The sequence below is a fragment of the Pinus tabuliformis genome, chromosome 5_1 (genome assembly GCF_031772625.1).
Source record: "Pinus tabuliformis cultivar Carrire ecotype Pingquan chromosome 5_1, CPIR1, whole genome shotgun sequence".
In the NCBI taxonomy this organism is placed as follows: Eukaryota; Viridiplantae; Streptophyta; class Pinopsida; order Pinales; family Pinaceae; genus Pinus; species Pinus tabuliformis.
The window spans coordinates 52,476,101-52,498,458 of NC_142305.1; the positions used below are offsets into that span (position 1 = coordinate 52,476,101).

At 39.7% G+C, this 22,358-nt stretch overlaps 1 protein-coding gene across 3 annotated transcripts in view; it reads right to left on the reverse strand.

The window, feature by feature from the left end:
• Window positions 1-22,358, reverse strand: part of LOC149163415 (uncharacterized) — a 344,148-nt gene that overhangs the window by 267,051 nt on the left and 54,739 nt on the right. For all 3 annotated transcript variants that reach the window (XM_089430741.1, XM_089430740.1, XM_089430739.1), the window contains one exon: window positions 22,157-22,313. In XM_089430741.1, coding sequence (XP_089286867.1) covers window positions 22,157-22,313 — 157 coding nt within the window. The remainder of the gene's footprint in view (window positions 1-22,156; window positions 22,314-22,358) is intronic.

The window sequence follows — 22,358 nt, forward strand, 5'->3', positions numbered from 1 at the left end:
ACCATCTAGGAGAAAAATTTCTCTCCTATATACACTACCCATAGGTGGTGGGTAACATCTGGCTCCAACTGGGACATGAGCTCTCAGACAGTGTGCAAAGCTACTCAAACGGGAGGTCATGAGAACACCAACAATCTCTTGGTATCGTAGACATGTTACCTGCACATATCAAAGACCAAGCACACGGGCAGAATGTTTTTGTGGTGTCTTATGATCACCCATGCTTAGTATTAAGCCATAAAAATCAACAGGAAAGTAAAAATATGCAAAATTTAATCTAAATGCAACTAATCTACCATGAGAAATGTCATATGATGTTAGTTCTAATGAGAAAATCAGCATGCAATGCATCCTACCCTAACATGCATATAATACAATGTCAAGTGCCTTCAGGGTAGTACTCTTTAAGGAGTTGCCCATTCACAGGAAGAGGAATGGACTCCCCCTCAAGAGTCTCCAGATGGTAAGAGTTTATGCCTGCTATATCAACTATCCTGTATGGGCCTATCCACAAGTTATCCCATTTCTTATGCATGCTAGGCTTCTCCCTCCTTTTATCCCACAAAAGCACAAGGTCATCGGGTTTGAAGGCTTTATTTCGAACGTGTTTATCAAAAGAAGCTTTCATTTTATCATGACTGTGACCAAGCTGATCAAGGGATTTCCTTCTATTTTCATCGGCCTCAATAATTTGGTCAATACGGGCTTGTATGGCATCTTGCTGGTCAAGGAAAGCTTTTAGGCATTCTAGGGTTGGCAACTAGAGTTGGATAGGCAATTTGGCCTCAGAACCGTAGACCAATTGAAATGGACTAAACCCGGTTGATGCCTTCACAGTTGTTCGGTCAGCCCATAGAGCATACTTAATCTTGCTATCCCAATCCCTCTTATGCTCCCCAATAGTTCGTCTAATTATCTTTATGAGGTTCTTATTGCTCGACTCAACTTGGCCATTTCCTTGAGGATAATAGTTAGACGAATGCGACAATATTATACCATATTTATTACACAGGGATGTTAAAGCCATGGAGTCATTGTCAATAACAATCTTGGCAGGAACACCAAACCTGGTAATAATTTTTTCCTCAAGGAAATCCATAACTACCTGATCAGTTGTTTTCTTAGTTGGTATAGCCTCAACCCATTTGGTGAAATAGTCAGTAGCCATGAGAATCCACCTGTACCCATGGCTCGAGTTATCCTTGAATTCACCAATAAAATCCAAGCCCCATTGTTGGAAGGGCGCATCCACAACAACATTTCTTAAAGGCATGGCAGCAAGTTATTGATTGGCATGGTTGGCATCTTTTTACAAAGTTTAATGTGTCAGCAAAAATGGTCGGCCAATAGTAGCCAACCCTCAGGATCTTGTGAGTAGTGGTTCTAGAGGCGTAATGTCCTCCACAAAACCCAACATGGAATTCTCTTATTAGTTTTTCAGATTCTTCCCTACTAACACATCGAAGGATTACTCCATCAAGGCTCATCCAACCAAGGCCATCTTGGGTCAAACAGAACTTAGATGCCTTTAATCTCAGGGCTCTCCTTTTGTGATCAATAAGGTAAGGGGGGGCCGACAAATTGCGTAAGTAGTAAATGATGTCCCTATACCAATCGTCACCTTCAAGTTCAACAGAAGTGGCACATACCTGCTCCTTTTCCCCTTCTTTAATGGCTTCGTTATTATTTTCAGTCAACATCTCAGCCAAGCCTTGACCTTTGATGATTTTCTTGGGATGAATATCAAGGTCATATTCTTGGATTTTGGTCACCCACTTCCCTCTAGACCCAAGGCAGTTAGTTTGTGATAACACATCTCTTACAATGGGGTAAGGGACATATGCACATATCTTGTTGTATCCCACATATGCTCTAAAATACTTGAGAGACTTGACAAGGGCATAAGCTTGTTTTTCAGTGATTGTGTATCTTGTCTTAGCATCTCAAAGTGGTTTACTCATAAATGCTATGGGTCTCTCTCTCCCTTCATCACCCTTTTGCACGAGTATGCTAGCAATAGTGTCTTCAGAGGCGAATGAAAAAATAATGAAATCCTTGGCATAATCAGGACTAGCAAGGACAGGGGCAGAGGCAATTCTTTCTTTAATTTCTTCGAAATCACTATTCTTTGCATGATCCCATATGTAGGGAGTGCCTTTCTTTAAAAGGTCATTGATGGGTTTTACGATCTCAACGAAATTGGGTATGAATCTTCTTACGAAATTGATTTTATCGAAGAAAGATCTAAGGGCACATTGGTCCTTTGGGGCAGGGATGTCTTTGATTACTTGGATTCATTTAGGGTCAATGCTAATCCCATCCTTAGACACCACATGCCCAAGCAATTTACCTTTGTCGACAACAAAGACAGATTTTTTTGGATTGAGGGATATGTTGTATTGTCTACATTTCTCAAATACCTTCCTCAAGTGTTTGCAATGGTCTTTTCTTTCTTTGGAGGCGACAGTCAGATCATCTTGGTATATCTCCATGATTTTCCCAATGAGGTCCCTGAAAGCAAAATCCATGGCCCTTTGAAAAGTAGACCTGACATTGAGTAAACCAAAAGGCATCCTAAGGTACATGTAAGTTCCCCATGGTGTGGTGAAGGCGGTTTTCAAACGATCTTCCTCCTTTACAATGACTTGATTGTATCCAGAAAATCCATCCAAAAATCACATCATTTGTGACCCGGTTATCCTTTGCAACAGATTTTCCATGTTGGGTAACGGGTAATCATCTTTTAGGCACCCTTGGTTAAAATCCCTCAAATCAATGCACATTCTAATGTTCCCAGTCTTTTTGCGAGTGATCATAGGGTTGGAAATCCAAGACGAATGTCGTATAGGAGTGATAATTCCAGTATCAACCATTTTCTAGAGCTCTTCCTTAACCAAGGGGGCAAGCTTGGGGTTTATTCGTCTCAACTTTTGCTTAACCAGTTTTACCCCTTCCTTAAGAGGGATGGTATGTTGAATAACCTCGAGGCAATAGGCCTTGAGATCATCGTAGGACCAAGCGAACACATCCTTAAACTCTCTACGAAATTTCTCAAGCTCATCCCTTTCTTCCCTAGACAAACTTTTCTCAATCTTGATTATTTGACGGGAAGACTTGGATCTAAGGTTCAGGTTCATTGTATCAAGTGAATCATGAACATCGTGTTTGGTTATGCTACGATCATCCTTATCAAAGGGTTGTTCGTTGATTATGTCTTTCATTTTCTTGAGGGATTCTTCTTGATTTTGAAGGAAGTTATCTATGTCTTTGCCATCTTCAAAAACGGGCCAATGTGTTGATTTGGGGTAGCATCGGATGTGCTCTAGCCACGAAAATTGGTGGAGAGGCTAAGGCACATGAGATCTCCAATACCTAGAAAGGGTTTGGGCAGATTCTAAACAGTTTAGGAGATATTAAAATAATTAATATTTTTAATGGAGTCCCTAAGTCTAAACTTAGGGAAAATAAAATATTAATGTGAATTAATATAAAACTGTGTTAGAATGGTCCAAAATTCATGGATCAAGCCAGATCTAATCTTAGCCGTTGATTAAGGACTTAATCTCGGCCGTTGATTTGTCAACGAGAAAAGTATAAGAGGAGGCTTGAGGGTCACTTGGAAAACACACCAAGAGATCAAGATTTCGACTTTTTGGGGCTGGGTTTGCTGAGAAAGTTAAGAGAGTGATCAGAGTTGCAGCTGAGGGGCAGTGAATACAGAAGCAGAGAGGCAGAGATAGCATCGAGAGAATCAGCGCAGTAGCTGGAGAGAGGGACGCAGAGATAGCCGAGGTTAGCCAGTCTTGTGCCGGAACAACCAGAACTGCCGGGAACTGCCAGAAAAGCTGGGAAAGCTGACGCAAAGGGCAGAAGCCAGAATTGTCGGGAACTGCCGGAACTGCCAGGAACTGCCGGGAAAGCTGACGCAAAGGGCAGAAGTCAGAACTGTCGGAACAGCCGGGAACTGCCGGAACAGCTAGGAACTGCCAGAACAGCCAGGAAAGCTGACGCAGAGGGCAGAAGCCGGAACTGTCAGGAACAGCCGGAACTATCGGGAGAGCTGACGCTAGGGTTTCGTGGGGCGGATTGGAGCTGTGGAGCTGCTAGAGTGTTTATCCGAGGTTTCAGCCGAAATATCTGCTTCCGAGTAGAGAGGTGCTACTGTCGAGATTTTTTTTTGTTGGGTGAGCCGGATTTGGCACCCAAATTGTATTCAGAAACTGCTTAATAAATCAAACCCTTAGATAGCTGAACCGGTTTTCCCACATTGGGTTTTTCAGGGGACATTAGTCCAAAAACAGCAGTGTCACTTGTGTGCTTGTTTCTATTTCCTTCAGTTGATGATCTGTAATGTGTTGAGCATGTACTTGTATTTATTGCCAGTATTTACATGGTAAATAACTTGTTAATTAACAGAACAAGTAGGTAGGAATAAATCAGTAAAGTGCATGAAGGGTTTCTAACGTGTCAGACTTAGAAATTCCAACATTGTATCAGAGTGTGGTTGCAGGTCACAGGAGAACTGAGGACATCAGCCAAGCAAAGCAACAACAGCAGAAAACAGTTGTCATGAGTGATAGAAGTTGTTCCTAGCAAAGTAGCAGCAAGGAAGGGGTGACGCACTGCTTGCGTCATCAAGATTGAGCCAGGAAGAGGCAGCGCAGAGGCTGAGGGAGGCAAAGACAGGCTCACGTAGAGCCACCTAGAAGCTAGGAGGGCTGACGCAATTGGCTGAGGAAATTGATTTGCCGGTGTTGAGATTGTGCAGAGCCTAGGAGCTATAACCTTCAGTTTGTTGGGGTTTAGGAGGCTATGGGTAAGTTGCAGAGTGGAGCTGGTGGGGTACTGTAGTCAGAACAATACCTAACAGGGCAAGGCCAAGGTAGAGGGAGTTGTTGCCGAGGCGGATTTCTAGCCAAGGAATCCGGATCAGTGTTGTTGTTGCACAAACGATCAAAGAGGGGCAACTTGACGTTGGCAGAAGGATTTCCAGGTGGGAAATCGGGACTCAGAGGGAGTCCAGAAGAGAACTTCCAGACGGGAAGTAGAGAGACTCAGCAAGAGTCGAATCGAGAACTTCTAGACGGGAAGTGGAGAGACTCAGCAACAGTCGACCGAGAACTTCCAGGCAGGGGTTGAGTGATAAAAGGTGTCTTTTTAACTCCTAATTATCTTCACATTAATTATCAATCCAGGTACGATTTTTTATTTCAAGAGTGTACTCAGTCTGAGGCGGTCATTTACTCAAGAGTAATGTTTCTAAATTGCAGTACAGTGCTTCAAATACAAGAGTAAACGGATGTTTGAAATAAAATCTAATTGCAATCAAAAGAAACTTAATGCTCTGGAACTTAAATCATTCACTCAGAAAACTACAGCAATTTATCAGTCAAGGATGCAGTAGTGATAACTCGTTCTTCTGTCAACTGATACAAATGAAATAAAACAAGATCCTCAATCTGAGAACTTAGACAGTGATAGTCCATGTCCTTTACAGTTGTTGATCTTACACTCCACACCAAAACAATTAACTGGAAATGACAATTCAATCAATAATGCTGCTAGTAGAAATGGAACAAACACACTTGTTGCAATAACATTTAAAAGGCGAAACCAAATCCTTGCATGAAAGAGATAACAGCAAAGCCTATTTGAACAGCAAAGCTAATTTACCGGAAATGAACAGCAACACTAAATTAATGGAAATGAACAGCAAAGCTAAATTAATGGAAATGAATAGCAAAACTAAATGAACACAATCTGTAATGAACGGCAGAATCCGAAGTGAACAGCGAAACTTTATAACTAGAATGAATAGCATAACAATTTAAGTTGGAAAGGATAATAATCTTGTTATGGTAGAAGAAAATGGCAACGCGATTCAATTACAATTTTATGCCATAAAACGATTTCAGGGAAATGTAAAGAAACAGGAAATTGTAAAGCAATGTAATTCAAAGAAATGAAAAGTAAATCAAACCATCACACGACTGGAATTGTAAAATAATGGTACAAATAGCGAGTGGATCCACCAAGGTCGAGCCCTTAGCCACTAGTGAAGCACCGCCGGATTACTTCAGGAGATGCGGAGGAAATGCAACTGTTTTATATGTTAATCATTGCATAATCGTTACAGCAAGTTCGTGCTCTGCTTCAACAGCGACAGTCGATGATCAAAGTTACAACTTCAACAGCAATTCTCCCATTCCTCCTATCCTATCCTATCTATCTCTAATCTAATGATCCATCTAATTCTCTCTCTAATCATCCATCATGAATCCTCTTCCTCCCCTTCTCTGATCTCTGTTCTCATTTAAATACACAGAGAGCAGAGAGAAGTTACAACAGATATGATTACAATATGATTTCTATTACAAAATTGGATTGTTCACAACAAATTGATCAACAAGATCATATCTAAGATATCTTTTCATCAGCATTCAACAGGAACAGGTCGAATTTGGTATTGCAGCTGAGATAATTTGGAAAACGGCCACAACAGTGAATCTGAGAAAAACGTCTTCAGAGAACCTTCTGTTTCTCTTAGTACGGACCGAATTTGGGAAAATTGCACATTACAAAACTAATTTGGTCCGTTCTAAACAAAACCCATGTTTCAGATTTTCCAGATTCTTCTCCATTTGCCTGAACCGTTCAATACAAAATTGTCACTTCTTATTCCAACGAATTTCTGAGTTGGCACATTTAATGATCAAATCTTCAATCTGGAAAATATCTTGGAGGCTAAAATGGTGAACAAATTTATTAATAAACCATCATTGGTAAAAACATGCATAATAATCAATTTATTAAAAATAAAGGAGAAGAAATAATATTTATCCATAAGAGCATAAATAATTATAAAATAGAATTATATGATAAATTATGATAAATGACGTGATGAAGAATGGTAGAAATGGGTGGAATAAGCGTTCAAAAGAAATTCACTAACAATTTGCTATTAACAAAGCAAATTGTTAGGCGTATATATCATTCCTCGCTCACCTGTGTAGGCTGACAGAGTTGACTTTTGCCTTTGACCACGTAACTGGAAGCTTCTTTTATCGATCTGGTTCATGAAGGTAGGAGGGACTCTTGAGTGCAGAATCATCCCAATCTAGTAGTTAAAACAAATATTAGACTAATAATAAAGAACATTATTAACTTATGAAATACAAGACTTTTATATACCTTCCATGCCATAGATTCTATGATTTGTTGCCCATTGAGTGATTATGATGATCAAAAAGGAGTAAAATAGGTGGAAAAAGGGTGTCAAAAAGAAGCAATTATGAGGCTCAACAGTGTGCTTCCCAATGCCATCACCATAACGAGCCCGCAGGTGATATGTAGTCCAAGTCACACCTCGATCGGCGAGCCGATGTTCGCAACATTGGAAAAAACTCAACTAATTATTAAGTGCCCGAAAGTACGTAATAATTAACCAAGTAAAGAAAACCTCCGAGAGTAAACTCACTTGATGACAATGTCCCAAGTTACCTAGGCTTGTTACATGACTCAATTCATCACACTAGCATCAATTTACATCATCCCCGTAGGATTTGCGAAATCTGAGTACAATATAAAAGAATATGAGAAGAAGAAGATAGAGTTAAAAATCCTTAATGATACATGAACTCTGATGATACATGAAGCCTTTGACATATCCTTGGTCACAGAGTCTTCAAAAATTTTAGGTGCAACTTCAAAAGTCAACATGCAGCAATAGGTCCCACTGAACTAGGATTGAAGATTAACTCCCACATTTAAGGTGAGGGAACAAAACCATGGTCAAAACCCTTCCTTCTTCCAAGTCACCCAATAATCCATGACATGTGCCCAAATGAAAAACATGAATAAGCCCCCGATTGTACAATGAATAACATACCTTTTGGATTAGATTGCCCACCTTGTAACATGTGCTCTTGACAAATGGGTGAGGAAACATATAAGTTATGCAAGTGGCAAAAAAGATAAAGTGGCACATTACGTCGACTATAAGGTGGTTGTAAGGGGTTGTTGGTTGCCTGCTGGAAGTAGATGATTAGGAGAAAGGTTCTAGGGGTACCCACTTTTGGTGGGTAATAGGTCCAATGATGTAACCTCCAAGGTTGAAGGCTTCTTTAGGACTGCGACAAGTGCATCCAAAGGTGATGATAGGGTTGAACTCTCCAAAGAATATGATGTAGCATGGTGTGACATACCCACATGCATGAAGATGGTCCAAGAAGACTCAATGTGTTCGACAGAGCGGCCCTACAAACTCTCACTACAAAAAAATATGTAGAGGTCATTCATGAGGTGGTTGTACATGACTCAATTGCCAAATACATATCATTAGACCCAAAACTCCTAGGTAAATAATCACTTAGGCCAAAGCATGGTTGCGAGGGAGCGCCCCCTGCCCCCCCTCAAACCCGCTCCCAAAGAACGCTCCGGGCGGGAGCGACCCCGAGAGCTCGCTTCCTAAAAAAAAATTCGCTCCCTTCAAATTTAGGAGTGGTAGAGAGGACTATTGAATATTGGAAACAAGAATTTGGCCCTAGTGTTGATATGCAGTTCATGGTAATGTGAAATTCTTAAAGTAAAACTAACATTCTCTTTTATCTTTTTCATCCTTTTACTTAAATTTTTAACATTATCATGAAATGACGCAATATGTTTGAGAGTGGTTCCAACCTCATTGGATTTCATATGCAGAAAGTAGAATTTTAGATCTCACTCAAAATCTAACAAACATATCTTTTTTTCAGGATTTCGGGATTGGGGGGATTGTAATGTTTCCATTGGATTTTATCATGTACTAGGGTATGGAACTTGTATTTAATCAAGAGCACCAAGCCCTCTATGCGGGGGAGACTCCCAATAATCAAGAGCACCTAGGGTACTAGGGTATGGAACTTGTATTTAATCAAGAGCACCAAGGTCGTTCAACTATGCAGGAGGAGACTCTCAATAAAGCACGAGACAAGAAATTAGAAATTTCTCGTGGCAAGAGGGTCAAGCAGTAGATAATAGATTTACTTGTCTTTTCTAGTTTCTAGTACTTTTTATAACTATTGACTCTTTCATATTTATTATGGTATTTTTTATAAACAATATATGACAATTTAAGTTTGAAGTTTGAAGTTGGCATTTATAACTCATTCGTAATGAATTATGAATATGATGCTTCGTGAAAGTTGAAAGTTGAAACATTTCATTTCATGTTAAATATTCTTTGTTATTGTTTGGTTACTTGGAAATAGTAATGGTTACAAGTACAAGATACAACTTTTGTGATCAATGGTGATAAATGTTATATATTGAATTTTGAAAGCTTGAAACTTTAAGTCTTTAAGATTGATGAATCATGAGACTCGATATATCGTATGCTACTAACTTGTGGACGTGGTTGATGAAGATTATAACTTCTAGATGATTGATGTTATATGGTTCAATCCATGTTTATATCCTTTTTATAGTTAATTCATCATTCTACATGCTTTTGTTGACATATATGCATCAAAATATATAAAAATATATATTATATAAAAAATAGTTATTAATTCGCTCCCAAACCAGGAGATTTTGAAAATGTCGCTCTTCGCTCCAACTCCCAAGTAACCTTGGGCCAAAGTGTGACAAATACATAAGTAGATCCATGGCTAGGCTAAAATAAGTGTACTTTATAGGTATGTTAGCCTTTACAATACATTAGCACAAATTTTACATAATGGTAAAGAAAAATATCTTAGGGGTTCCCTAAGTCATGTGTCCTAATAAATCCACTCCAAGACCCTTACCCACCCACCTCATCCATAAATCATATCTACAAAATGGTTGGTTAAAGCCATAGGGGTAGGGATTATCTTGAAACAGGAACTGTTGACCATTCCATGTCAACTACCCTATAGCAAGACACATTTTTGCAAAAGAATTCTATCATGTTTGAACAGTCAAATATCCATGATTCATCACATCATTCGTCAGTTCATCAAAATTGTAAATCCAGATTCTGCAAGTTTATTGTAAATGAATAGTATGACCGTTTAATTATGTAACAAGACCTAGATAAGCCTCTTATTTTGGCGATGAATTTCATCCTAGGAGGTTTTTTGTCTCACCGAGTTATGTGTTTCTAAACACATATACTCAGCAGAGTTTTTCCCTCCAACTTAAACCCCAAAGGTAAGATGGAATTTATTGTCAAGATCTTAGGTAAGTCCTAGTGTTCTAGTAGAGTCTTTTGTAAAAGTGATTTGGGAATAATTTAAGCTAATTGGCTAAATTATTTTATTACAAATCACTTGGTCTACTGGATCATATTGAGTCGCAGAATTGGATAATAAATCGAGGGTCTATAAAGAACGGGTGTTCCACCTTTGAAGGTTAAAATTGTAATATCTTTATGTAAAAATATTTTGGTGCACGGTCCTTCATATTTAGACACCATGGCTTAAATATTTAAAGGTGGAAAATTTATTAATCCCCTTTACTATCAATTAATTAATTTTTCTGGCCAAAATAAATTAAAATCCTAAGCCGAAAAATTTAATTAATTTTTATTTTTGGTTTTTCAGCAAAAAAGTGGTTAAATAATTAGCCGGAAATTGGTCAAAAAATAAAAATGAAAGAGAAATAAATTCTCTCCAAGTGAAAATTATTAAAAAAGGGAATGTGCACTTTCCAAGAAGGGAATCTCCACAAATCAAGCAAGAAAGTATTTTTGGCCTAGAAAAAAGGAAGCTTCCCAGAAAAATCGATTTTTTAATGAAAATCGAATTTATGGTCTATGTTGGTTAAGAGAATGGGGATTTTTCGAGGAAGAAAAAAAATATATATATATATTGGACCAAGAAAAAAGGCATCATCAAGGAATTCGAATTTTTTCTCAAGCAATCAACGGTGGAGATTATTTTGACATGGATCAAGCATTTAATCAGCCAAGATCAAGTCAAATTTGTGCACCTTCATGGAACTAGCCATTATTCACTTGGAAGAGTCTCTAGAGCTCTCATTTTTTCTATATAAGGAAGCATATGCTCCTCATTGTAACATATCTTGATGCTGTGCTCTGGCTTTTTGGTCTTGAAGCTCTCTCTATTTTGAAATAATAATACACAAGTCTTTGGGGTGAAATATTGTGGCTCTTCTCTTATGGATATGGTAATGAATTCTTGAGCTTAATTTTCTACTGGTGATTATATTTGTTACTTCATTTGCTTACATAGAATTATTAGTGTATAGCTATCTTACATTGGTAATTAGATTTGGAAAATATTTTAGGATTGGACGTGGCTAGTGTGCTTTTGTTTAAGTTGCTAGAATTTCCTTCCATTATATTTTTCATGTCTCATCTAAAGCTAACAAAATCTTTTTGAGTTGTGTAGAAAACATTTAATTGAATCAGAACTCAAGTGTGGGGATGCTTTTGTTTAAGTTAACCAACTCTTGAGTGATGAAGTAGGAGGATCCACTCTATTTTACTTGAAGGATTTATCTGACGATTTTTGTTGCAGGGTTTCTAGACCTTAGCTAGAGGAAAAATTTATTTATCTAAAATCTCTTTAAATTATTGTGCTTAATAGAACAAATTTGCTATTTAGAGTTGTTATTAGCTAATCATGGAACTGAGTTGTACTCATATTCCATTGATCTAGTTGTAAATTTGTAAATAAATTCTTGTGCATAGTTTTATTTATTTTGTATATATTTTTCATTCATTTTGTATATATATATATTGCATTTTTTCTCACATTTGTGTTTGCAGATTTGAAGGCTTGAGTGAGGATTTCGCTAACGAGTTATTTGAAGGTGGATCAAGAGGAAGATTGAATTTTTAATTTCCAAACCCTCTTTTCCTTGCACGGTTGGAGTCTTATAGTTTTCATTAATTTTTGGAAGTCGTTAACCTTGGAAAGCTTATTCTAGCCTTTTGCATTACAAGATTTAATTTTGTGTGGCTCAAATAAATTTGCTTAGGGCCGCCGACCATTTTTGCATAGATCAATTTCTTTGAAGGCCATAAGTAAAAAAAAAAAAAAAAAAAAAATCTTCTTCTTTAAAAGAAGGTTGCAAGCCTTTTGGGCTTCTTTCTTGCTATTGATTTATTATCTAACCCTTATCATTTTTTAAAAGATCTAATATTTGTTTTAGCAGGGGTTTCATCAAATTCTTGGTTTAAAAGAATATTGTTTTTGGAAAAGCAAATTAATTTTATAAAAGAGAATTGATTAAGCTTGGGATTTTAGGATTTAAAATTTTTCCATCCACAAAGTTTATTCCGCTTAATCCCTAGCATATACTTTTCCTTGATTTTAGACTTTAAATTATTTTTTGCAATGGGGGGGAAGTTGTTTTTTGGGAGAAAGTCTATTGTTAAAATTGTAAAATTATTATAAAGTTTTTCTCTCATAGGTATCTTGGGGAAGGATATTAAAATTCTATTTGAAAATCCTTAAGATTATTAAAGCCCTCTCATTTCTCAGAAAGGGGGTTTTATTTGTAACTTTAATAAAATCATTTTTTTTAGGGGAGCTTGGGATTATTTCCCATGGTATCTTGTCTCCTCTTCTAGGAGGAGTCTTGAGTTATGCTAACTTCCTAACTCTTTAATTTTCTTGCATTTGTTAGAGTAGCTCACTAACCATTTAGATCTAGTTTCATTGTTAATCTAACTGGCATCTAGCTATTGTTTCTAACTTGCATTGCCTAAGCACTTCACTTGATTATCATCTATTGATCTAAATAGCTTTGGTTTATATTGAAATAGCATTTATTTGGCTAATAGATCTAAGTTCTATTGAAGTTGCTTATATCTCTCATCATTTAAATAACTTCTTGTGCTTTGTTTCACAAAAGAGCAAATTTCTAATTAACAGCACTTGTGTTATTTCTCTAATTGACATTCTCCTTAAACGCTTTGTTTCATTGAGTAACTTTACATGCTTCATTGATCTTGTGATTTTGGGCTTAAAGTACTTTTCATCATAAGCGTATTAGCATTTCTCTCTTTGAAGCATATTATTTTAATTGCATCTCATTAAAGCATTGCACTAACATTTGCATTTCATTTGCATATTAGATCTAATCTTTGCATCTCACATAGATTACTCTTGCATTCATTCATCTAACTTTCCCTTTCAATTGGTTATTTGTAATTAGAATTGTGGGCTAACTATTTCCTTGCAAGCTTTTCCTTGTATTCTTGTACTAAATTTAATGTATTTGTCTTTTGATTGTCATATCATAAATTAAGCATCTTTACTTTAAGTACAAGCTTTCTTTTTTGGAAGTTTTACCTCAAGTCGTATTGTTCATAATTTTAATTACTTATAATCTCTTGGTTTCTTGTACTAGCGCTGGTCTTGCAACATTACTTATCTTATAGCTTAAAATATCCTTGTGCAAGTGTTATAATCTGTCTTGAGCATTGTTTATAAGGCACTAGTCTATCATCTATTTATCTCATTAAGTGTCTTATTGAATTAACTAAATATATCTTTAATAACTACATTTTTTTTTAACAAGATCGAGTACTTATATATTATAAAAACTACGAGGAGCCAAGTCCTGTTACATATGTAAGGAGAAAAAGAGAAGGAGAAGTCCAAAAAGGGTTCGCAGACCCTGACTTCTTGTAGGAAAACTTGAGAAGAACAGATTGAAAAAGAAAACGGCTATATAGCCGTACAAACAGACCTGCGAGAAGACAAAATTTACAAGTCATAAGGCAGATTGCTAAAGCTGATTGACAGAGTCATCAATCTGAGGTTCTTTCTTTCCACTAGCTCTGGTTGAGGTCTCAGCTTGCATACTCTGGGTGATAGATTTGATGTGGGCGATTGCTTCCTCCATGTGGTTACATTTTTCCTTTAGGCTTTCTATCTCTGCTTTTTGTTTTTCCAACTTCTTTCTCTTTGATCTGCTATCTGCTTGAAAATCCTCTTTGAGCTCATTGAAATGCTTGACGAACCTTGCTATCATAAAGCAATGGGCTTTACATAACGTGCAGCTGTTGTTTGCAATCACTCTGTCCAGAGGATTCTCGGCTTGCTCTCTGTTTTCCGGATTCTCAGCTTGCTCTCTGTTTTCCGGGATCTCAGCCATATCAGGAGAGCTTTTGGGGGAGGGGATGCAATACAGGAACAGGGAGAAAGAACTGGGGGAGTAAAGAAGGAGAGGGAGACCGGAAGAAAATGAGGAGAATGCCAAGAGGAGGGCACAGACCAGGAAAGAAACCACGCCGATGAAGAAAGACCGAGCTCTGTGGTTTACCAAACGACCGAGCAGATGAAGAGCAACCGAGCAGATGAAGAACGACCAAGCTTGGAGATTGCTGAAGATACCCCTGGAAGCTTTTGAAGGCGGTCTCACGACTGTGCTGGACTGATGGCGGCCTCGCTTGCTGCAGAACTTCTGGAGCTGATTACCAAATACAGAACCTTTACTCTCCTGCGAGTATAAGAGGGAGTTTCTGATATACGCATAGAGGGAGAGGTTCAAGGATATATAAAGCAGAGAGGTAGGTTGAGCAAGCAGTGAGGACGACGTGTACTCGATGATATGGCCGGGCTTGGGATCAGACTTAGAATCTTTGTAGCAGTCTATGGAGATTTTGAAAAGACTCCTACCTAAATTCTGCGTGAGAGAGTCACGAGAAGTCTGGGAGGTCAAGATCCTGTGATCGATCCAAATTGATTGAGTGGCAGACGAGGAGAAGGGAGGATCGGAGTCCGAGATATGACAGACTGCGTGCGACTTGTCTGAATTTGGCCAGAGAGCACAAGAGGAAATATGGAGAATGATGAGACATGAGATCAGGGACATACTGATATGACTAGTCAGAGGATTTGAAAGGCAACTAAGCCAACTACGGGATTGATTTTTCATAGATGGAGTCATTTTCCCTAACTTGACCATTCTGTCTGCTGGAGGCCTTGGTGGCATAGTGATCCGCTTCTGTGTTGTTGTCTCTTAGGACATGTTTGAAGGTCGTGTCCCCCATATTTCTGATGTTGTCCGCAATCCTGAGCTTTACATTATTGAGGGCCGCTTTTTTAAATTCTGTCCCCGACACCATAGCTGCAATAACGATGGCCGAGTCTCCCAGTATGATTGGATTCCTAATTCTCAACCGCTTCAGGATGATGGTGCCTAGGTAAAGGCTGTAAGCTTCTGCCATATTATTGGACATTTGGCCCAATCCCCATTCATAGCTTACAAGAATTTTGCCTTGATTGTCCTTTATAATGCCCCCTACTCCAGCTTCCCCCGGGTTATTTTTAGAGGCTCCGTCAAAATGCAGAGTGGGTCGATTCTAGTCTAAAATCCATTGGCTTACTTCTTCCTTTGTGCCTATGAGTTTCCAGTGAATTCTTCTCGTGCATGCTTCGGGGTGAGCTAGATGGTTATTGTTGTAATTGATGCAGAATTTGTTGTACCAGTCAATCTCTTCTTTGTGCCAACTTGATTGATCTGGGAGAGCAACCAGGTTAGCACTTATTGTTTCAGAGATGAGCGCTGTAGTTTTTGCCAGTATACGGGCTGGGTTAGGCTTCTTGTTATTGAAAATACAGTTATTCCTAGCTAGCCAGATTTGCCAACTGAGAGTAGCTGGGATGCATTTTCACAAACGGATGATGTTGATTTTGCCTTTCTTAGGAAAAGGATAACATTTCGCCCAGTTTTTTTGGAGAGAGGAGAGCTGGTCAAAAGTCTCTCCAATTTCCATTGGTCTGATAATCTGAGTCCAGCAGCTTTGGGCGAGAGGACAGTGAAAGAAGAGATGATGGCTACTCTCCTCCTCAGCACGACAGAAGCAGCATATTGAGGGTCCCGAGATCCCTCTTTTCCTGAGGTTTTCAGCTGTGAGAACCTTACCTTTAAGGAGAGTCCAATTGAAGTGTTTGATCTTTGGTATGCACTCTGATTTCCAAACAATTGTGTAGAGGTTCCATTTGACTGCTGAAGTGGATGCCTGAAGAAATTTGTAACCCTCTTTGACAGTGAATTTTCCTCCGCTTGGCTCCCAGATGTACCTATCTTCAGCCCCTATGTTGGTGGGAGCGGAGCCTGTGAGAGAGACCTTAAGATTGGACCATTGATCTCTGAGTTCATTGGGAATTTGAAGGTCCTTCTAGTCCTGCCAGATGTTGTGGTCCCATATTGAAATATCATACAAGGAGATTAAATTTTTAGCTTCCATCCAAATTTGCAGAGGTCTGAGGTTTTGGAGGAGGTTTCTTGGTTTGGCGCCCATGATTCTATCAGTCCAGATATTAACCTCCTTACCATTTCCAGGCACTTTGGAAATGTTCTCTCTAAATTGTGGGAGAACTTTTTTAATGAGCTTCCAAACAGGGGTGCAAGGTCTTTCAGCTATTGTTTCGGAGAGGAGATTAGAGTTCGGTCCATTAAGATATTTCCTTTTCAAGACCTCCACCCACCAAGAGCCTTTGCCAATGAGGATTCTCCAAATCAGCTTAGAGCCCATTGCACGGTTGGAGAGGCTCGGGATTTTAATGGCTAGGCCTCCCTTTTCGTAAGGAAGAATTACTTGTTCCCTTTTGACAAGACTGAATTTTTTAGACTCTTGCTTTCCTCCCTACCAGAGGAAGCTTCTCATTAATAGTTCCATATGCTTATGAATACTGGCGGGAGCCAAGGTGACCGCATACTGGTAGATGGGGAGAGCAGAGAGGATAGCCTTTATAAGGGTCGATCTACCAGCCAGATTTAGCCAAGATACTCCCCAGCTTTGAAGGAGACCTCTCATCTTTTCTATATGTTTGGCCCAAATCTCAGCCTTGACTGTTTCTTTGGCTAAAGGCAGACCTAGATAAGAGAAGTAACTCCAATTCCTTTGCACTGGGATGTCCAGTATCAAGGAGATTCTTTGCTTGATTTGATCAGAGACATTCCAGGTATAAATCTTGCATTTTTTGTTATTCAGCTTCCCTCCTGAGGCAGCTAGGAAGGCATCCAAGACTTTCTTGAATCTTTTTGCCATTAGACTTGAGGCTCCCCCAATGAGTAGGGTATCATCCGCAAAGAGCGAATGGTTGATTTCTTTAGTCCCTCTTTCTATACCAATTCCAGTGATCTCTTTTTTCTTGCGGAGATTTTCTAAGTGAATGCTCAAAGTTTCCGCCATAATGATGTATAAGAAGGGTGAGAGAGGGCAGCCTTGCCTCAGTCCCCTGGTGCTTCTAAAGTACCTGCTTGGACGGCCATTAATCAGGGGAGCAGTCCAGGGATTGGAGATGCATCCAGTGATGATGCTTGTAAAATTTTTTGAGATCCCGAATTTTTGGAGGACTGCTGTTAGGAAGTGGTGGTCAACTCTGTCAAATGCGTTTGCCATGTCTAGTTTGATTATCATGCCTCGTTCCTTCCTGCTGATGCTGCTGTGGATAGCCTCTTGTATCAGTATGACGTTATCTGTGATTTGCCTGTGAGGAACAAATCCCCCTTGGTTCTCTGAGATTAGATGAGGAAGGAGCTTTTTGAGCCTATTGGCTAGTATTTTGGTGACGATCTTGTAAGAGACATTACAAAGGGAGATTGGCCGGAAGCGGTCAAAGGAAAGGGGGTTAACGTCCTTAGGGATGAGAGCGAGGTGTGAGGATTTGGTGTTTTCTCCCATCTTGTGATTTTTGAAGACATTTTTAACCATCCGCACAAAGTCTTTTTTGATTGTATCCCAATGATTTCGGTAGAAGGCAACCGTGAAACCATCAGGGCCCGGGGCCTTATCCTGTTGCATACTGAAAGTTGCCAATCTGATTTCCTCTTCTGAGATATCCTGGTCCAGGTCTCTATTTTGAGAGTCTGAGATTTTACTCTCAACAGCGCTGAGAAAATCAGAGCTGTCCGACTGCTGAGGGGCTGCAGTAAGAAGAGACTTAAAATGATTGAAAGCTGCCTCTTTAATTCCTTCTTGGTCACTGATCTCTTTCCCTTCTGCCATTATTTTATCTATCTGATTTCCGGCGTGCCTGAGCTTTATGTTGTTATGGAAGAAAGAGGTATTTTTGTCCCCAGCCCTCAACCACAGGCACCTCGATTTCTGCCTTTGTTCCTCTTCCTCAGCTCTATTTTGTCTATATAGTTCCCTGTACATTTCATTTTCGTGGATTATATCTTCATTTGTGAATTGGTTGTTCTCCTTTTCCTGATTCCACTGCTCCATCTGCGTATAAAGATCCGCTTTTTTCCTCTTTTCCGTAGCTGCGTTTTCCTTTGCCCACTGTTTGATGACTGCTCTTAGAGATTTTAATTTGGTTTCCCAGATGTAATGAGGCGATCCAAATACTTCCTTGGCCCACTGATTTTGTATGAGGGTGCGGAAGTCTTCTTTAAAATCCCAGATTTTATTGTATTTGAAGGGGAGAGGCCCCAAGTTTCTCCCTTTATCCAAATTCATCACCACCGGTTTGTGATCAAAAGCCGAGGCTTGAATAATTTTGCTCTTAATTGATGAGAAGCTTGCTGCGATTCTTTCCTGCACGAGAAATCTATCTAACCTCTCTTTGATATTGTGGCAGTCGGTTCTTTTGTTACTCCATGTATATTTCCCGTTGAAAGGGGGAATGTCAATGAGATTATAGGTCTGGATTATGGCCTCCAGTGCGTCTCTTGAAGGATCCGCGTGAAAGTTTCCTCCAAGCTTTTCATCCACATTTCTTATTAGATTCAAGTCTCCTCCCAGAATTATGCTCCTGTCATGTGAGGACTGTAAATCTAAGGATAAAGAGTCCCAGCAGATTGCTTTATCTTGATAATGGTTTGGAGCGTAGATGTTGTATATGGTGAAGACTTCTTGAGAGACTTTGTTTTTGAGTTCTGTTCTTATCCACCAATTGCAAGATTGGAGGTTGATGTGATCCCATTTATTCTTGTTCCAAAGTGTTCCTATGCCTCCTGAGGCACCTTCTGAACCTGTTGAGTAACCTTCAAAATTTTTGAATCTTTTGGCTTGTTTTTGAAAATCTTGGTCTGAGATTTTGGTCTCCTGGATAAGGACGAAGTTTGGCTGCTCCTGATTTATTAAGTCACGGACTGCATTTATTTTTGAGGAGGAGCCCATCCCCCTACAGTTCCAAGAGACCAGATTCATCATTTACCAGATTTTGGGTGAGTCCCGCTCCTCTCCTTTGTTTTTTCCCCGCTTCCTTTTTGCCTGTCTAGGTAGGAATCCATTGGTTGTTGTGCTCCAGTAGCCATCTCTTTTGCTGCTGCTTCATCTCTGAGTTCTTTATTTGACTTTCTACCTGCCTTTCTCGGGGGATCTGAGGGAAGGCTGGTTTCTTTCAATTTATTTCTAGTGAGTATTCTCTCTATTGTTGGTGGAGGAGAGGGCAGAGGGATCGAGGGGGAGGAGATGACAGCTAATGAGTTGTCGCGGGGGGAAGGGGGAGGGGAAGAGGGGTCTTCAACTTCCAGAGATTCAAAGGGGTTGGAGGAGGAGGGAAAGGAGGGAGCTGAGCTAGTGGGAGGAGGAGGGGGAGGAGGGTGGATTTCCGGGGAGGGCTTAGAGCTAGGCCCTTGAGAGGAGGAAGGTTTTTTCTTTTTTACTTGTTCCCAGGGGCCATCCGGAGATTCTTCATTTTCAATGGGTTCGTTTAATTTTGACTTGCTACATCTATTTGCGAAATGTCCATATTCGTGACATACCTTGCATTTGAAGGGTAGTTGCTCATAGTCCAGCTGTTGGTTGTGCGTCCATTGATCGACCTTGATCTTGATAGCTTCTGGCAGGCCTTTCCCAAGATCTACTTCTACGCAAATCCTGGCGCACGCATGCATGTTCTCCCTTGGCTCAGATCTGTCGATGTATTTGCCAACTGCGTTCCCTATTGCCTTTACTGATTCATCTCCCCAGCAATGGAGTGGCAGATGTGGGAGGCGGACCCAAACCGGAACTGCATTTGGGATGTCCATTTCCGGATCGAAGTCTGGTGTCCATCTATTTAGATAGAGGCCTCTTGAATCCATAAAATAATGGTTGTTTCTGAATATGAGATTCATGTCCTATTTTGTTTCAAAAAGAAATGTGTAATAGCCCCTTCCACAAAATCTGATGGCTATTTTCCCTTGTGTCATTGCGTTCCAGTTGCATTCCACCCATTTGTGAACTGATCTTGGAGAAGGCCAAAGACCAGTGAACTGTCCTACGAGACCTCTTTCAGCGAGGGTGATTGCTGACTTCCTTGGCAGGGATGGAGGGAGAGAAACCTCGGGGATTTCATCCAGTTTCTTGACAAACTTAGAGACTGAAGGACGAGTTCTTGATGTAGCATTGTCAGGGATCAACGAGGCGAACAGTTCCTCATAGTTCTCTGGATCTGGAGGGGGGGTCGTTCCCAGCCATTCAAGACTGAGAAGCCAGCGCAGGAGGCCAAAGGGACAAGAGCAGAGGTATGGGCCCCAGCGCGGGACCGGGCAGGAGGCCCGAGGGTGAAAGCAAAGCGCGCGGGAGAGAGAGGGGCAACGGGGCTGGCGGCAGCCCTGCCAGGCAGGGCCTGGAGAGCAGAACCAGAGAAGCGCAGGAGAAGTTTTTTTAAAAATCGCCTCCAAAGCTCCAAATGGTCTTTAATAACTACATTGATCATTAATCACACTTGCAAATTAATTATAATCAAGTTCATAAGATAACTAAGTGTATCTCCTAGAACTTGTTGGTTCCCAACAAGTTTCCCCTCATCCTTCACTGCTCACCTTTAGGGACTACCCCCCTTAGCTTGCCTAGGAGATAGCTAGAATGGAGTGGGCAGGGATCAGAGTGACAGCCCCTGCCCTGAGCATTATTGCCCTTGGTGTACACTTCAGGCGACAACAAGGACTAAGAAGGTAGGCCATGATAAACCACAAGGATCTAGAGAAACCACCTAGATGAAAAAAACACATTGTATAGGTCACCAAGCATAATCTAGTAACAGTACATAATGATAAGATACATGGTCACACTTTTGGCTGATCATGATACAGACTATAAATCTTCATGATGACATAACGATCCATGGAACCCTAGGTTATGACATAACCTCAAAACATGCACAAGATTGGTTCAGATACTGGAAGAAATCTAGCAAAGAAAATGAGGTACTCTTAAGGTGAAACTGAGAGGTAACAGTCCTTATTCAAAAAGGATGACCTCGTACATTAATTAGGTAACTTGTAAGTGCCCCAAAGTAGGGAGGTTAGGGTAGGACCGTAAGAAATGAAACAACGAAGGACTAGAAGAAGTCACTTGGATCTTAGAAGCTGAATGTCACACTGATTGCTTCCCCAATTTCCAGTTTTGCATGAGCTTAAAATCATAAAATCTGAATGATTATTTTTCTGAGAAGGTGAGGATGATGCAGTTCGGGAAAAATATGAATATTAATCTTAGTGTGCATGTAGAATCTAATAGTAGTGTTACTCTATGCTCATGGACCAGGAATAATGAGTTCTGTAATTTAGACGTAAGTGCACATACATATATATATATATATATATGCCTTTGTAGTTCTGTTTTGAAGAAAATGAAAATTTTCAGATTTCTCTTCTGCTCCGCTGGGAACAAAAGAGACTGTTCATTCTTTCTTAGTGTTGGTGGATCATATTGCTGTGCACTCTGGAGGCTGTGGTCAGTTTCTTTGGAAACCTCTAATTGCACCACCAATTTCCTTGGAAAACACCTTAATTTTATCTATCCAGGATCAATAATTTCTTGAGGGACCCCTCTAAATATTCACAAGTAGAATAAAAAATTTGAACTATGCAAGAAACTTCCAAGGAGAGATATGAAGCAACAAACTATGACATGTATTGTTTATTTCTATGAGCATAAAGAACTAACAAAAGATGACATTTATAATTTATTCCTATGGACATAAAAATCTGTGTTAAGATCAATACTAGTAAACAAAACAGATGCACATCTAAATATCTGCAAGAGTTGATTCTTTAATGTTTCACAGGAAGACATTGTTAAGATTTGAATACTCCATGCACTCGATCACCTTCTACAGATCACTATACCAGGAAATCTTGAGTAGCTTTGAAATAGAATGCATTTATGTCATACCAACAGCAAGTAGCTCAATGCCACGTGCCAGTACATACTCAGCAAACATAATGACCAAGAAATGGTGCAGTCCAGTTATCATAGAAATGTATGACTTACACATATACCAACTGCGGTAGAGTTGTTGAATGCTTGTACGCAACATTTTTTTCATGAGATCCAGGTGAGTTCCATTTACCACGACCAATCTTCTAACCATACTGGGAACATCTTCAGCTAGAGACAATGCCAAAATCGCACCCCAATCATGCCCTACCTGCATTGTTTCCAAATCATTAAGCCAATCTCATAAGAACAAACA